The 18618-nt window shown below is 42.1% G+C and overlaps 1 protein-coding gene across 1 annotated transcript in view; it reads left to right on the top strand.

The window, feature by feature from the left end:
* The window catches only part of adgrl3.1 (adhesion G protein-coupled receptor L3.1), a 174475-nt gene that overhangs the window by 132328 nt on the left and 23529 nt on the right, over positions 1-18618 (top strand). The window contains exons 13-17 of the mRNA XM_050044160.1: positions 28-150; positions 349-554; positions 3721-3897; positions 4910-5119; positions 15344-15564. Coding sequence (XP_049900117.1) covers positions 28-150; positions 349-554; positions 3721-3897; positions 4910-5119; positions 15344-15564 — 937 coding nt within the window. The remainder of the gene's footprint in view (positions 1-27; positions 151-348; positions 555-3720; positions 3898-4909; positions 5120-15343; positions 15565-18618) is intronic.

Below are 18618 nucleotides of genomic sequence, written 5' to 3'. Positions count from 1 at the left end.
GTGTGTGTTGATGCATGTGTGTTCCAGAGCTGGAAGTGGCCAGGCTGAGCACGGATGGGAACCTAGCAGACCTGACATTCCCTCAGTCAGAGCTACATGGAAACTCCATCCAGCTGTCAGCCAGCACTCTCAAGCAGCACGGCAGAAACGGTAGAAGAGAAATCTCACATTCTCTCTCACTCTCACTATGAGGTCTATGACCCCTCCCTCTCTATCTCTGTCTAACCCACTTGCAATTTTTTTTTTCCCACTAGCAATCTCTCTCTTCTCATATCCACCATTCTGTCATCACGGTTTAAGCCAACAATTATCATTAATCAATTAATGTTCCCGTGTGTCCCCTTACAGGTGAGATCAGGATGGCCTTTGTCCTGTACAGGAACTTGGGGGCCTACCTGTCCACGGAGAACGCCAGCGTCAGACTGAGCAGCGAGGCGGTCTACCCTAATTACTCTGTTATCGTCAACTCCCCGGTCATCACAGCATCCATTAACAAGGAGAGCAATAAGGTTTACCTGTCTGAGCCCGTGGTCTTCACTGTCAAACACTTGCAGGTAAAAACGGTGTAAGGTGACGACTTCTAATTTTGTGAACAGTAAAATAATAACTTGCTGTGAGATAATGGGACATAAGCAGAGCTTAGAGGATGAGGCTGAAGTTGTCTGTGTTGCCAAAGCTTGAATTACTTTATTCCATTGTGCCATTGACCTCCACTGCCATCCAAAACTTTCGTAAAACACACAAATGAACCGCTCAGTTGAACTGGGTGACATGTTCCATTATTAGAATGAACATGGGTGCTGTAGTTCATTTTGATTCAGTTTCATGCAGGCTGTTCTGGTGCTATAAATACCCACTGGAGCACCAAGTGTGTGTTAATCCACAGCTGAGAATAGTTCCCAGAAAATGCGCTATTTACTGAGCAATGTTTGCTAAAATCTACAGTGCCTAACTGTCTTTGGAAATTATTTGGCATCTTTGAAAACGGAAACATATATTTGTGAGTCATTTTAAAGATTTTCGTCGTCATTAGGAATGAGTGGGGTTGTTTGTGCCACAGACAGGCTGGAAGTCAGAAAGCACTGAGAAATGGACCAATGCATTGTTGGTTTTGGTCTTTTCATGGGATTTTTTGACAATAACTCTATAGAACAGAATAACAAAAGCCCTATCCTTAAATAGACTCCAGACTATAGACTGTCTGACTCATAGAAATGAGTGGATTGTGACTGCTGTGGGCTTGACTTGCTTGAAAATGTAATTCTTATGTCCAAGTACTGACAATTATTGGTCATAGTTTTGTAAAAAAGAAATTGCTTACACAGCTTTGAAAAGAAAATGTTTAATGATATTTCATATATATGATATTTTTGCTTAAAGGCTATATTTGATATTCAGAGCATTAATATTTCAAGGGTGGTATAACTTGACCCGAGGTAGATCAATACACGACCATGTTTTATTCGTAGTAACTTTATGAAATGGATAATTATAACCAAGTATTTTATATGCAGAAAACTACAAAGAAATGATTAAATTGAACAATATATTGACTCACCCCATAGATAATAAAAATGGTAAAACAAGCATGAATTTGCAATAGCTTTGACCTCCAAGCCAAATTTCAGCCTCTTAGGGCAAAAACTGTGGCTGTCAAAGGGTGGGGCAATTTTTGTGGACCAACCAACTGACCAACAGACTGAGCAGGCTACAGAACTGCTGGTCACAGCAACTAAAACCACTCTGGAGAGGGGTCATACTGACGTGATCTCATTAGAACACTCCCCTGTTGCTTGGATTTTTAATTTCAATTCAAATTCCGAAAGTTCAAATTGGCACTGATTTGCACTCATATCTGCCCAACTTCTCACAGCAACATGAATATCAATACATGTAGTTGCTATAAACTAAACTCAGATAAAGAATGTTGCTTTTACTTAAGGGTAGTAAATGATGGTATGTTGGCACAGCTCAGACCATCACATTGAATAAGAAACTTTGCACAAAAACAATAAAAGTGGTGCAACAACGCAAAATGTGTCAAGTAAGGAGTAAATGCATTTCATTGCTCAAAATTTCAAAATTTGTCTTACATTTTTAAACTACACACTCCAAGCTCCACTATAATCTGTACTGTTACTACTTTTAACTTTTATTGACAGACTTTAAAAATTCCTCTTAGTCTTTAGGTTATTGTCATTTTCATTGTCTCCATTCACTATCCATAACCGCTTATCCTATTAAGGATCGAGGCAGGCTGGAGCCTATCCCAGCTTACATTGGGAGAGACGAGGTACACCCTGGACAGACTGCCAGACTATCACAGGGCTGACACACATAGAGACACAGACAGACAAACAAACTATTTAGGGCAATTAAGAGTCCTCAATTAACCTAGCCTGCATGTCTTTGGACTGCGGGAGGAAGCCAGTGAGCCCAGAGAAAACCCACGCTGACACAGGGAGAACATGCAAACTCCACCTAGAACCATCTTGATGTGCGGCAACGGTGCTAACCACTGCACCACCACCTTTCTCTCTATTCATTCTCTATGTAATTTCCTACAATTTACAGTGGAGGGATCCAGTACTGCATTCTGAAAAAGTGCAGGGGACATGTCCCTGGTGTCCCATTGTAAATAACACCCCTGCTATGGAAAAGACATTGTGCAGTAATGGGATCCTGAGTAGAGAGTTAAGTCACGCTACCTCTCTCTATGTAGTTATTCGAGCCTCTCTGTTCTTTGCCCCACATGCATTTCATGTGAATCCCTGTGAGTGTGTCCCACTGGCTAGCTAATCACCGCCGCTCTGTGCTGCATCAATACGGCTACCCCCCTCAGGGTAACAATATTAGCTCTGTCAGCGCTGTTGCTGTGGTTAGCACTGTTTATTGAGGTAGCACCATTAGCTGCTAGCCACCAGCTCAGCCGCCTCCATGTTAAGCACCGTGTGCAGACGATTTCACCTCAGACTCTGGATCATCGATATGCTCTGAGTGCAGCATATACAGCTTCTTTAACAAAACTTGCGAATTGCTTTGACAACACTTGACTTGACTGACGTTGACTTGCCCCAAGTGACATGAGAAGAGCTCTAGTATGAACAATAATTACAGACTGAATTAGAGTATGATTCCACATTGCTCATGAAATTGTGATGCTCAATGCCACACTTTTATGTTGCTCATTCAACAAGCAAATGTTGATCCAGTTGGTGATCCAGCTTGTTGGCAGCACAGAAATCCTCACTGTTTCACTTGCTCATTTTGAGAGTAAGTTAACAAACCCAACACACACAAATTCATCAGTTTACACAACACGAGCAGCTCCTACACTTTAGAATATCACACAACAATCACGGACACAGCACTGTCGCCTCCTGCCATCGCTCTATGTTTATTTGTTGCTGCACTCTCGCATTCTGTCCCTTCTGTTTGTTGTTTTGTTGTTGTGTGTGCTTGACTCCCTCTCTGTGTTCCTTCCTCTCCATCCCTTCCTCCAATAATTCCTCCCACCATTTTCTCACTTTCGTTGGCTCTCCCAACACTACATCTTTCTACCTCCCACCTCCCCATGACTAAGTATCCGTTCTCTGCCTTCCCGCTCCCCCACCCCTCCTCCTTTTTGTCCCTTTCTCTCAATTTCTTCCTCCCTGTCTCGGTTTCTCTCTCTCACTCTCTCTCTCTCTCTCCCTCTTCCTCCTCCTCCTTTGCCCCCAGCATTCGGAAGAGAACTTCAATCCCAACTGTTCGTTCTGGAGCTACTCCAAGCGCACCATGACGGGATTCTGGTCTACCCAGGACTGTCGTCTGCTGGCCACCAATCGCACACACACCAGCTGCTCCTGCACACACCTCACCAGCTTTGCAGTGCTCATGGCCCACGTGGAGGTGAAGGTAGGCGTTTATTCTGCGGCGCAGTGCCTGCCAGGCGGGGATGGGCAGGATCAAAGGGTCAGTTGTTCATCATTTGATCAGCATGGGCTGGCAAGGCTGGTCAACAGATTCTAAAAATGGGGGAAGGAAGAAAGAGAGGAAGACCACAACATCTGGAGAATAGATTAGACCTCTCCAGACTCTACAGTTCTGAGTAATCATACTTGGCAGGAGAAATTTTACAATTGATTCGTCAAGCCAGATGATGACAATGGGTTGACAAAAAAAAAAAAAAAAAGCATTTCAAACATTTAGTCTATGGGGTTCTGGATTGCCAAAACAGATGCATTTTAATCAACTGTAGGGACTTACACCAGAGACAAAAGCTGCAGGTCCTGTTTTATTGCAAAAATAATCTTTGACTGATCAGGAAGTGAAAGTGGCTCATTTATTTTGATATCCATGAGCCACTGTGGGCGGCGGATAAAAACCTCATTGTCCCGCTGTGTGTGGGATAAGCACTTTTTGTCTCCCTCCTTTTGTTACGTTAAGACCAAGTTCCTTCTCACAAATCGGCTCTTGTAACTCTGGATATTGTGTGACACCCAATCTCTCCCTCTGGGCCAGAGGATGTATGTTACTTCTAAAGGGGTCATGGTCAGAGCTAGCTTGGCAGCCCCTTTGTGAGCACAGTGTGAGGGTTTGAGCAGTAGATCCATCACAGCAGTGCTATGTTGAACATTGCTCTGGCTGCCAGGTTGCAGGACACTGATGGATAGAGCCAGCACACCTGTGCAACGCAGCGTAACGCTGTGGCCCTGAACGCTCAGCGACACACAGCCAGACTCACATCAGTCAGGGGAGAGGAGGGGGATGTGTGTCTGTTCCTACAGTATGTTTCATGTTACAACAATATGACTCATGTATGTTTCTAGCAAACAGAAGCTAAACATAGCTAAACAGTAGTAGTTGTAAACTGCTATAAAATGAGCCACTCAAGCTTGTCTCTCACTTTTTCCTGCACTTCCCACAGAAGGCAGACAGCATGCACGACCTGCTCCTGGACGTCATCACATGGGTGGGGATCCTGTTATCACTGGTGTGCCTGCTTATCTGCATCTTCACCTTTTGCTTCTTCCGTGGACTGCAAAGTGACCGCAACACCATACACAAGAACCTCTGCATCAGCCTCTTCATCGCTGAGTCACTGTTCCTGGTGGGGATCAACAGGGCCGATCAGCCGGTAAGAAGGGCGAGATTTTCAATGTATGTATGTGTGTGTGTGTGTGTGTGTGTGTGTGTGCACAACATGCTGTGGGCATGCATATTCTTTTGACTGGAAGCTATGGACAGTCCATCAAAACTGGAAAAGATTAAGAAGATAAATGAAAACAAATATTTTTCACAGGCTAATTTCAAAATGTTTTATTCATGCTGTGTTTGGCACAGGCTTGTCATAACTGTCCACTGACCAATAGCACTGATCGTGCTGCATTGTTGGCAGAGTAAGTTGTGAAATATTTACTAACTTGCTGTCAGTGGTTGACCACATTGCAGCGACATGAATAAGAAATAGCAGATTTTTTTGTTACATTCAGCGTTCCCGGAATAAATCGAAAACAGAGAATTTTATTTGAGTGGCTGCTGAACAAACCATGTCCTTGTATTCAAACCAGCCTGGATTGTGCAACGTTTTTCTCGTAAAATGTGATGAGAACAAAACAGCAAAAACAGAATTTACTGGTTTGTACTGCGCATGCTCAGTTTTCCATGCCATGGTAACACTCTATCACAGCTTGCAACATACAGCATAATCTCTCTGAAGGGACGGAGTAATCTTTTGTACTAGTGCAGTACAAATCAACACATATATGTAGGTACAGGAGACCAAGATGTGAAGTTATGCGATAAAGGGGTAATAATTTGGGATCTTGACAAGAACTTACATTATAGTTATGTTTTATGCTCCTTGCCTCCTTATGGTGCTCCTAATGCCATTTGCAAGAATCACAAAAACAACCAATTGGATACCTGTTCTAGTATTACAAGGTGAAATAATCTGGATGTTTGGAAGGAACTTAGAGAGAATTTGTACTGTAGTTATTGTGTACCTATTCTACTACTATTACAGGGTACAGTATGAACATAAAACTGAGCAGAAACCTAGAGGTTTTAGGTAAGACTGAGTGAATATATAGGCATCATTGTGTCTTGATAATCATTCTGGAAATAAATACAAATATAGCAAGATAAAACACAACGTATGAATCACCACACATTTGCTTTTGGTCAATATGCTCTTCTGACAGCAAACTGTGCAGTCAGTGTCATTTTTCATGTACTTTTTTAGGCAAGCAAAATTGAAACACACTGTTGTAGTATTGTTCTCTGTAGTTACAGAGTAAGGTAGATATGTATGCAATGGTAGTTCCCTCCTTGTTACATTTAGTTACAGGGCAACTACCAGGACCCTAGGAAGTGCCCTAGGCCTTGAAGCCAATTGTTGTAGTGGCCAAACTGTGTAATTACAACTGCCAGATCTGTTAAATGATGTCCAAAAAGACATTTCCCCATTGATTTAAATGGCGAAAGAGATTTCTGTCAAGCAGTTTTCAGTTATTTTTAGCATACTTTTTTCACCATTGGAGTTTGACACACCTGGTTTGATAACAATTGGAAAGTTGAGAGGACTAAATCATTTTATCCCCACTTAAACCAGAAAGAGCTGGCTAGGGCTGCACAGTGGGAAATTAGTGCGGATCATCCAGGTAGTCTTATATATGGAAGTTGAACCATTTTGGCTTCATGCGCTACTGACCAGCTTTCATGGGACTGAAACACTGTATTCAGGTCTCTTTATACATCCATGGTAACTACAGGGTATGTGGGCTATAATCTATAGCACTGTGAGTCATTCCTCAAGCTTAGGCCATTGCTAAAAACGTAGCATAGTACATGGGGTGCACACTCCACCAGGTGAGCTACCAGGGCTCCCTATGTAGGCATTACCAGTTTCAATCAAGTATTTGGTAATTTATGTAATGGTCTTACTTTACCTTGATTTAGTAATAGAATAGATACCCAGTGGTTAAACAATAACTTCAGTATAAATAATCTTTAAATTCCTCCTAAACGTCCAGATTATTAGATAAGATTACTCAGTAAATCATACATACCCTGTAATAACAGAATATGTGCCAAGCAGTATAAGTTTCCCCCTTATTGTATAACTTCCCCAGTAAGTATTGGTACATACTGGACTGGGACACCGTTGGTACAAAAGATTAAACTGTCATTTTAAAGTGATTATGCTGTACTTTGCAGCTTGTAATCTAAGGCATTACCTATGACATCATTACTAAAGTGATCATTGGAGCTTTCCTCAGATTAGTCGTATTACAGTTTGCAGCTAATTCAGAAAGGACTGCTAACCAAAGCATAAAATGAGACAAAAATTGCTAGAACATTAGGCTACTAGCTTAATAAGCTTGTTATACCTCTTGAATGGCAATGTCACCTACATTTAATAAATATGTAGGGTACAAAAACAATCTAATTTGTCTGTTCTTTAGTCTGTTCCCAGTTGCATTAGTAATTTACAAGTGCATATTACATAGACTATGCTAATCAGCTAGATAGTGCATTAAGGCTTATGTATTAGCTTTGTTTTAGCTTGGCTGCTGTTTATGCTGTGCTTCAGTCTTCTGTTGCTTTTGTTAGTCACCCCCCCCCCCCTCAGGCTACAGAAGCTGCAGTCTATCTCTTTTGCCAGGGAATCCTGTTGGTCGTGAGGGGGATGTTTGTAGAACAATAAAACTTTCACAAACAAAGCCCATATGAGGCAGGATAGTAAATAGGGGTTCAACCTGCATTTGACCGCTCATATTAGTGTGCTGTGTCGGTCTTGGCCTTCTCATGAAAAGTTGATGCTCTGCAGTGAATCATTTTCAAATCTATCTGAGATTGAGAGGAGCGGAATTGATGTTATCTTGCGACACGGATTCCTCCTTATCAGTAATATAGAGGTGTATGGTGCAGTATGGTAATATGGTTGTAGAAAATTTACATGAATTTGTGAGTTAAAGGAATTTCTGCATTCAAATAGTCTTATGATTTCAAGGGGGAATTTTAAATTATTATTTTGCATGACTCAAATAATATAATAGTTTAATAAATTAACTAATGAATTTTTCGTCCAGCGACATAACTCATATTGGAGTATGTATGATAATAGGGAAATAGTCCTCCTTGTGGGCCACACAAGAGAGGTCAATTAGATTATGGTTGTCATTAATCTTAATTATGATTTTGCGAGGGCACAGGTCTTTTAAGGTTGTGGGACTGAGATGTAAGCACAAGAAAACATCAGCAAGTTGTCTTTTAGTTACATACACATTTATTATTAATGCTGCAGCTACAAGGACTAAACACTTTTACAAACAAGACACAAGAAGGAAAGGTGAAACTGGTACACGAGGCTATGGTTAGTGGATGACTCAGATGAATGATGCAGTTATCTGTTGTGTAGTTGGCATGAGACCTGATACACAGATGAGGTGACTGTTGCCTGAGAAGCAGCGAGTCAAATCAATGGTACAACAGCTTAGTTCTTAACAGCCAGTTGAAGTTGCAAATTAACAAAGCACCAGGATTTAAGGAAGTTGATGAAGGTTTTGTAGAAATACTTGCTTGCTCCCTGGGGTGGCTTCTTGTGAAGATTGGAGTTAGATGTGCTTGGGTGAGAAGCTGGAGTGTGGATCTTGTAATGATGAGTAAGTCAGCCGGTCCAGATTTGAAAAGTTACCACTGGAAAAGAACTCCTGGTTTAGGCTCTCCTAGTTTTGATTCTTAACTCATGACTTTGTATTTTGAGGTTTCACCTCCTATTGTTCCAAATCACATCTTCAGACAAAGAGCAAGCCACCACCCAGCACAGCAAAAAAGGCAGGACAACAAAGATACGAGCAAGAAGAGGACAGAAAGACAAGGCCAGATGGGAAAAACCCTGGTTTCTCAGTGAAGAGATAACTGTAAAGTTTTGGTCTGCCCTTCCAGAAGATGCATCCTACCCAATCACAGGGATTGCAGAGTTCTTGGGTTGCAAAGTCTGTTCCCTCCTGTCCTCAGACAGGCAGGTTCCCCCTCTAGATGCTGTTTAATAGTGTATTTTTAGCTTTAGCGTTTAGAGAGTGAAACACGTAGAATGGTTCTAAACATAACGGCAGTGTTATCAAAGGTGGTGGTATTATGTTAGTGGTACACTTCTCAGCTAAAAGGCAGTGAAACAAAAGTCTTAACTAAGGCAAACACATATTATTATATACACACACACATACTAATACTCTATATATATATAGTCCTTAAGCAAAATCCAAACTACATTTTAATAGAGATCAGAGTTCACCGTGAGATTAAAGCTGGTGACTGGCTCTTAGAGGTGAGTTATGAAGCCAATGGTGGGGAATATTTATCTAAGTCATACTAACAGTTCATGCTGGGGTGTGAATTGCATCTGTGGCTCTGGGAGATCTGAGAGATCTTGTAAGGTCAAAGGTGGTTTGGGTCAGTGTGCTGGTTTAGTGGCCATATAGGAGAAAAAGGGTCTTCTTATCTTGATCGTTGGTGTTTGCAAGATATTGTAAATCTCTCTAATGTCTTGTTGGCCAGCATTTCTTGGGGGTTAAAGAAAAAGCTGGTCCTTGTTGCTTGAAGATCTGAACTGTCCGCACTGAGAACATGCAGGTACTTTCCCCTACGGAGCATGGAAACAGTTCTTCACATTAAACCTGAGAATAACTATATACTGTGCCATAAACGTCTCCTGAGTAGAGCCAGGCCAGGTCACATAATGCATGTTGACATTCAGACCAAACGTGGGGTTTATTCTGGGTCACTGTGTCAGTCTGAACTGGGTGTGTGCATCAAAATGTCAAGTAAGTAATACAATGACCCTTATTCTTCAGAGTCAGCTATGCATTCAAGTTAGAACTGCTCATGGATGCAGCATACTCTACATCTCTATGGACACACTGTAGCAGTTAATAGGCCCTCTGCTAATATCAGTGATGCCTACTTTAGTGTAGCAGGTTGACTGGCTCAAGTGGGTTCCATTTGATTCTAACTGTGGAGTCTCTACAGCCGTCGAGGCTTGTGCAAACACGGCTTAAATAACTTCACTAGTTATAACCTAATTGCTCACTTTCTGTTTTTCACTCCCACGCACCCAAACCTTACCAGATTGGGACTTTCTATTACGGTTAATGATGCCTGACCTCTGCTGCTCGTGTGGAACTGCGCTACGACGAAGAGTAGGAACAATAACAAAATCTAAAGCCATGTGGAAAAAGAACCGACCGATATCGGGCCCCATCCCTAATGATGCACAGTGCAGTTTTGGCTCGACTGCCAGGGTCCACATGGTCTGCATTCCAGTCACAGCCCGCTTCGTATAATCCATATGGTCCGCATTCAATACGCCAATCATGGATTAGGACTTTAAACCTCTCTTGGATGCAAGCACTTGCACAAAAATCGCATGGGTCAGATTCTTAGATGAGACATTCTGCTTTAATTCCCTGTGGCAAGGTCACCCAAATATAATCAACATATGCTGTAGGATACCTCGATGTGCGCTGTCATGGTCTTACCGCACTAAGTGTGTACACAGGGCAGTTTCGGCCTTTGTAAACATCTCAGTGTTAGGTAGTTTTATTTGTGAGCTGTTTGAGTCATTACAGAGTGTATGTCTGTGGGGGAGGAAGTGCTCAGGGCTGTATCCTTTATCCCCTCCATAGTATTCAAGAAGCCTTAGAGCAGCCTCAGGCCTTTGTATCCTGCTGAGCATTCAATGGGAAAAACATTTACTCGTTTTGACATTGAGGTTTGTGTGTTTCTCTTTGTGTATGTTTGTGTGGGAGGGATCATGTTTCTTTGTATGTACGTGCGCCGCCGCATTTGTGTGTGCCGTTAATTACTGGTGACTATTTGTGACCTCCATTAACATCTTCAGCGTCACTTAGCTCGCAGCCGGTTAAGCCAGTAATTCCAGCAGGAAAAACTAAATGACTTTGCATAAGCAGCCACTCTTTTTTTACCTGTGTGTGTGTATGCGTGTGTGCATGTGTGTCTGTGTGTGTAAGCTACACTGTGCGATCATTAGAAATGGAAATGAGTGACTCCCTCGCCCCCTAAACTCATTGTCTCTCAGACATTAGGTAATTGTCTCTCGCTGCAAACCCCTCCATTACAAAAGTCTGTCTGTTAGCTCTCCCATTCAATGATTTAGGAGTGACTCTTTAGATTAGAACATTGCCACGAACGTGACGGGCCAGATCTCGCCGCTCGTTCTCTCCTCGCCTTTTTCTCTTAAGCACCCCTCTTTTCTTCCCATCCTATTGCCTAAATTGTTAATGCAGTTTTAAGTTTGATACCCTTCTTTCATTTTCCCGCTGCTCATCCTTTTGCTGCTCCGTTTTTCTCTCTCTTTTTTTTTTTTTTAAAATTTTCAGGAGATTCTCTTACAGGGCTTTCTAAGTATTTTATCGTCTGTCTCTCGAACTCTTTTACATCCCTTTCATCCGTCACTTTTCTCCAGCTACTAACAAAGTGATTTAAAATCCATTTACTTACGTTCTGTGTGAATGTATATAACCACAGGCTGGTACGGGTGGGCAGAGGTGCACTGTAAGGAGAGGCAAATCAGGCAAATGTTTGGGGTCCCCCAAAAAAGTTGGGGAAAAAAGGGACCAATGACAACTATTAACACCCTTAAAGCTCCCTGACAGCACTATACAGTGCACTGCCACTGCCCAAAAAGCCCATAAGTGGGGTCCCTAAAGACAGACAGAGAGAATAGTCCGCTCTATAGTGATTTCACCATTTTGTAGTGCTGTCTGAATGTATAGTGGGAATTATTATAGCTTATATAGTGGACTCAAAGTATCCTACAATGCACCGTGAAAAGCAGCGTACAACCGATGGTCACTCACCAAGCAATATATGCCATGCATTGCACCAAAGGAACGGACGGACGCTAGAGATGCGGGAATGGCGTTTGAGCGCACCCAAATCCTTGTGCACTCATCAATCATCCACCCACCACCCACCCGACAAAATTATCTTCTAAAATTTAGAGACCTGCACCCAACCCGCACCAAACATTAAGTTATTGTATTTACATTTAAATTATGTCCAGCCGTTCGTGCTCATTCGCTTTTCATATAGGCACATTTTCTTGACTTAAAGAATTAAAAGATTATAGGCTACTTTCGAATGTGGTCACATTTCTAATGTAAAAATTACTCTAGCCTAGCCTCTGCTGCACATTAAACTTATAATGACATGTTAAAGTTTGTTTTCCAGTTTCTTTGCCATGTAATAAACTGTCAGTTTAATGTGTAGTTGTCGGCCCCTGAAGAGATTAAAATAAATCAGCAACTGATCTTCTCTAGTGCTTCACAGTTACTGTACAGAGTAGGGCTAATAACGCTAGCTAATGTTAGCAAGCTGATGTAATGCATAACATCATACATTAAATTCACAAGTTATTACATGATTGGCTGGTAAAACAAACTTCAACACAACAAAGGAGAAAATACTTACATTTAGTAGGACAGGTTGCAATCGCGCAGCTCTCTCCTCTCCTCTGTCTGCCAGTGTAACATTATTATTAGGCCTACGTTTAATGTGAGCAGAGCATCTCACAACACAACACAAACAGCCACAAAGTACTTTGTAACGTTATTTATTTGGCGAACACATGCTCAGTATAATTTCATGTTTTATCGAAAATATGCATGTCAGTATTTGTTACTGATGGTTGACCAGCCGACATATAACATGTTTTAATATTGCGACAGCAATGAGGTAAGTAATGGCGTCAACAAAATCACTTTAGTAGTGTGCCCACTATACGTAGGGAGCTCACTGTACAGTCCTCTCCATAGAACCCCCTACATAGTGAGTAGGGAGTAGTGAATGATTTTGGACACAGCCAGTGTGTGTGTGCCGGCATGAGTGGATTGTGAGACAATGGGCCCCTGGGCACAGATATGCAAAAGGCCCCTCCACCTTTCTTAGACAGGAGCAAGACGGACAGACTATGTGGTGGTTTTGCCTCTCTTTTAGTTGCCGTTTTGTGTCTCATTGTAGTCGTTATGCATGTTTTAATGTCTTGCTTGCCACCTGCTGATTAAAGTGAACAGGGTTCGCCCCAAAGTAAGTCAACGAATAAAGTCTTCTTTAAAGTGCTGCCATCTCGGAAGTTAACGTCGCCCTGGTTCCCTTATCAGAAAGCCTGTGGGGTTTTTCCATTGGATTTTGGATAACTGCAGTTCAATCAGGAGAGACTTGTTCTGGGAGAAAAGAACATTTATTTACATGTGCACGTAAGTGTGAGAAATGACAACAGTGTTTGGTGATCAGTCCCCATCATGATGTCATCCATTCCAGGAGGGTGGTAAAGACATAGTAGATTAGGAAACCCCTCTATGGAGTCTAGACGCTGGTGGTGGTGATGGTGGTGATGATGAGATGAAGAGGGAGCTGAGGATCTGGATGTGAAGAGGAGTGGGCTTTTGATGAGCTTGTCCTGGGCTCTGGATAAGGTTTAATAACGATTCAACCTAAATGACAGCTGACAGGAGCAGAGAGGAGAACAGAGTTAAAGTTTGTCAGTAGCAACATGAATGGCTGAAGGAGATCATGGCAAAGTTTGACTGGCTAACCGGGAGAGGGAACGCCCATAGTCAGCTGATTGGAGGAAGCCGTGGGAGTGGGATAGAGAATTGTGAATGAACATAGCATGATTGAACTTACGCTGAGCTTCATAAGAAATAAGCTCTGTGGCAAACAAAGGTTTATGATACTTTCATGTTTAGTTCAGCAAGATTATCTTGACAAATGAACACCACTTTTATGATATTTGGAGCATAAATTCACCTGAATTAAAAAGCTAACATTAGGCTATAAATGAACTAATTGTTATTTAGTGTTACATTATTGTTGTTGGGTTTGTTTTTATTCATTATGTGAATTTGTTATTTGAATTTTCTAAAGTGCTATATCATAGGCAACTGGACTAGCTTGAGTCTCTTGAAGACGTTTCTCCTCTCATCCAAGAGGCCTCTTCAGTTGTAACGGACTGGTGCAGAGTCCCAGGTTTTAAACCCTGTGTGGGTGTGAGCCCTTACAGAGCCATTAAGGTCATACGTGAGCTCTGAGTTTCAGAGGCGTTCAGGTCAAATGAAAGTCGTTGACCCACCTTAAGCCATTTGAGGAGGGATCTGAAGACATGCGACTAAGATTATCATGACCTGGATGACTGAGAATCTTCATCAATGTTATGTGAATTTGTTAATAGCGTTTACAGTATTCATAAGGTATTATATTATAGATATATTAGTTAAGATATTGTTCAATTTCAGGTTCAAAAGTGGAATTATAAAAGACGTTCTTTATTGTCATTGACCATCGTTAGGTGTACTCACAATGCCTTTTTATGGGGGCGTGGGGCCCATGCAGGAACGGGGTTGGTGGGGATGTGGGGGCCACGATCGGGTTCTTTGCCGGCGATCCCCCAGAATCTAAGATTGTCACTGCTGGAGGGTACCAGTGTTATAAGTTTTATTTTATATTGGATGATTACAATTTCATAAGAAACTGAATGAATAACTCGTACAGTATTTTGACTCTGTAGTTCACTGGAAGCAAACAGTTCAGCTCTAATAATGGCATAAAACCCCAGCTATTCAGTATCTAAACTGATGTTGCTGCTGGCTTTCTCCAGTCTCTAAAATGTGTCAAATTTTATGAGTGCTTCGTCTCTTTCATGCTGAGCTGCTGAGTCATTTTTTGCAGGAGTTCTACTCATTTTGTTCATCGTTGGCATTGACAAAAATCATTTTGTATTTTCAACAGTGTTGCCAAGTCCTTCGCCCTCCTCACTGTCAGCACCCCCCCCTTCTTCTCTCTCAGCCCCTTTTGAAAGTGCTTTGCTGCTCCTGTTTGAAATGTGGACAATCAGCAGAGGCTGCAGCACCGACTTGTCACTTCTATTTTCTCATTTATCTTCTTAGATGACTTGTAGATGTAGACGCGGAGTAAAGTGTGAAGGGGGTTCGACTAATATTGCTATCTTGAAGTGATTTCGAGTCAGTCTGTCGCCTGTAATTGCTGTTAAAGTATACTATGATTGTGAGTTCCCTTTCTATTTTCCTTATCCTCTCCCTCTGCTGTCTGTTCCAGTATTGGCAGCCCAATTGTTAATCCCTCACATTTCCTTCTTTATGTGAATGTGATAAATGATTACTTTCTAAGTCTGACTCACACCCTTATCTCCTGCACTGTTTGCGTCTTTTTTTCCACTTTCTAACTCATCAATGCAAGCGTCCACCAGATTAAATATTTCCTGTGCATTATTGTGTTACTGTATTTTTAAATCCTCTCCATCTTTTCTTTCCCTCACCAGATTGCCTGTGCAGTCTTCGCTGCCTTGCTCCATTTCTTCTTCTTGGCAGCCTTCACCTGGATGTTCCTGGAAGGGGTGCAGCTCTACATCATGCTGGTAGAGGTGTTTGAGAGCGAACACTCCAGGACTAAGTACTTCTACCTGGCAGGCTACGGAGTGCCTGCTGTCATAGTGGCCGTCTCCGCTGCAGTGGACTACAGGAGCTACGGCACCGACCGAGTGTAAGGATAGAGGGGCGGCGAAGAGAGTGTAGCGTGAAGGAAGGATGGATGATGAGGGCCGGGGAAGGAGGGAGGGAGGGCTGGAGTGCCTGCTGTCATTTTGGCTGCGTCTGCCACAGTGGACTCTACAAGCTGTGGCACTTCTGAAGAGTCAATACAGAGAGGTTGAGAGGGGAGAGAGAGGCAGAGAAGAAGGAAGAGGGGGGAGGGAAGTATGGGGACAAGCAGGGGAGGATGCACCACAGAGTGCCTGCATGAGCACAGCAGCGACAATGTGTGAATATGGAAGGATTTAACGGGTGGGATGGATGGAGGGCGTGCACAGCGGAGCAGATTGAGGAAGAAAAGGGAGGGGTTATAGTGTGGGGGTGTGAGAGTGGAAGGATGGAGAAGGGAGTGATGGAGTAGCCTGTCAGAGGTGTGTACATGTCCATACTGGTTTGCACTTGTGCGTGCTTCCCCTGGAGAAAGTGCAGAGTAGTGAGTGGGATGAGGACACACATTAAAAGCACATGGAAACGTATTCATGCATGCTTGACTTGTCCAACCTGAGACACATGGCGACTCCAAGAAAAGTCAGCCAGCATCTCATTCATAATAAGTATATGCATAACAGGCCACCCACAAATACACCCGAGTGAAAATAATATGACTTTAACATGCGTAACCTGTCCACTCCGTTCATGGTGGAACTCTGAAAAAAGGCCAACATTTTATTCATACAGTGCATATGCATATTCTGTGCATAATGTGCACATAATGCATATGGTGCACTATACATGTCCGTGACCTCTCCTCTTTTGTGCGACCGTATGAAATCATGAGGACTAAAGAGGACATTAACAATGTGGTCTTCGTGTTTAAAAAACTCAATTGCTTATAAATGAGCGGCTGGATATAGAAGGAGAAAAATGACAGGACACTATAGGACTGTTAAATCATTCATATGCTCAAAGGCTCACGTTCTCTGCTGCTCTTGGGGGCCTTTGTAGTGAAGACCTGGCAGCTCTCCGTGAGCTACACATCAAATTGTAGAGGTTTGAGGACAGGGACGTGCACAGGTACGGGCTAAAGTTGCCAGAGCACCTGGCTGTTTGCCCTTTTTGGCTGAGCTGCAGGGGAAAAATGGTTTAATTTTTGCTGCTTTGGTTACAAGGTGTAACCAATGGGATGCCCTGTAAAAAAAAAATAAAAATCCTCACACATGAATCGGAACAATGAGCAGCCCCCCACCCCCCAGGGGTGAATAATACTGTCTGTAAAGGTTCAGACACATCAAACCATCATCAAAGAACCAGTGGCGATGAAGGCCAACTCATGTTGCCTGTGTCTCAGCTAAAAGGTGGCACTTGAACACACGGCAAAGACTACACACAACAGCCAACCAGGACATACATTCTGTGTGAGAGGAAATAACTCACCAGCATAACAGCAGGTGGTTATAATCTGGATTCATCTTTCAAAAGGGAAACTGAAGGACCGCCAGGATTGATTCAAGATGCTAATTAGCCAGTTAGCACATTAAAAACACAACTTGATGTTGAAAGAACAAATTTAATTTACTATGCGCCAGCAAACAATACAACAAGCAATTACAAACCATTTCTGCCAAAGAGTGGCTAAAAACATAATCTTACCTTATATAACAAGTTTGTTTCAATCTCACGCCCTCTTTACCTTAGTCATTTGTTTGCTTTCTTCACTTCTCTTCATTGGCCGACTAGTACCAATGGTGTGGGACACACTGCAAAAACTAGGGTGACAGACACTCAGCGACAGCTCGTCATTGAGTCATAGCTGACCATTGGCTTGGTGTCTCAGGGCCCTAAGAGGCTGTGGCATGCTCACTTTTTAAGCTATCCATTTGTATAGACCATGTTGGCATATCTGGTCAGGAAAAGTGTAGATAATGCTCAGATTTTAGGCAAAATTTTGTCTCGGGAACAACTAGCATGGTCATTTTCAAAGGGGTCCCTTGACCTCTCATGAGAGTGGTTTCTGTGAGTACCTACAGTACAAGTCTTCCCTACACTTGACAAGGCTTGTTTCCCATAAATGTTTTGATTCTTAGAATCAAAGTGCTCCTTCAAAGGACAACCAGCCTATTTGATGAAAAATAAATAGCCTAGCATTTGAGACTCAAAGTTCTAACTGTGATGGTATTAGTCTAAGCACATTAGGAAATTAGTAGCATTGACTGTAAAATAAGTTACTGAAGTACATCACTATGCGATTCCTTAACTCTCCATATTGACATAGGTTTAAACTATCCTGTATAACAACAGCATAATCCAATACCCAGAAGTCAGTTATGACTTTTGGGTTTGGAGTGCCAACCAAAGATTTTCAGTGGCCCCTGCTGGCCACTCCTATGAAAAAAAACTGTGGGGTGCCACTGGCAATATTGCCTTATATTATGTTATCACATGAAACAATCTAGTGGGTTAAGATATAGGCAGCAGGCTGGATGCAAAAAAGAGACAGTAGAGAGAGAAAGAGCTGAGGGAGGCAGCCAGAAGGAGTGCAACTTTGCAGAGCTGGAATCAGACAACCAGCAGGTGAAGCATTATGGTAGAAATGTCAAGCAACCATTCCCTACATAATTAATTTAATGGGAAGTAGGCTTATTTTTAAAAAAGTAGACTAGTAAAAAACTAAAAGGTAATATTTCAATTGGTAATAAATACACAGTATATTATATCTGTGCATAGTTTTGTGAATAAGTTTCCTCTTTAACATAATGCTAAAAAAGTGCTATTTTTTCGAGGCCTAACCCTAAAAGCTCCCGTTCAGAGAGCTTTGGAAAGCCTGGTGATCAAGTAAAATACCTCTAATAGCTTTAGTGATATATAGGATGGTAAGCTACGGCTAGAAAGTAAGTTCATGAAATCCTTATAACGTTCTATAATGTTCATGTATTCTAATACAACACAATACACTACAATACAATACAATAAATACAATACAATACTTGAGAGAGAATTAAAAACAACAACAACAACAAAAACAGTAGCCCAGCAAATGAACCTGGTCTACTTTAGACACAGGCTTTAT

This window comes from Epinephelus moara, chromosome 5 (genome assembly GCF_006386435.1).
Source record: "Epinephelus moara isolate mb chromosome 5, YSFRI_EMoa_1.0, whole genome shotgun sequence".
In the NCBI taxonomy this organism is placed as follows: domain Eukaryota; kingdom Metazoa; phylum Chordata; class Actinopteri; order Perciformes; family Serranidae; genus Epinephelus; species Epinephelus moara.
This window is presented reverse-complemented; position numbering and strand designations above follow the sequence as displayed.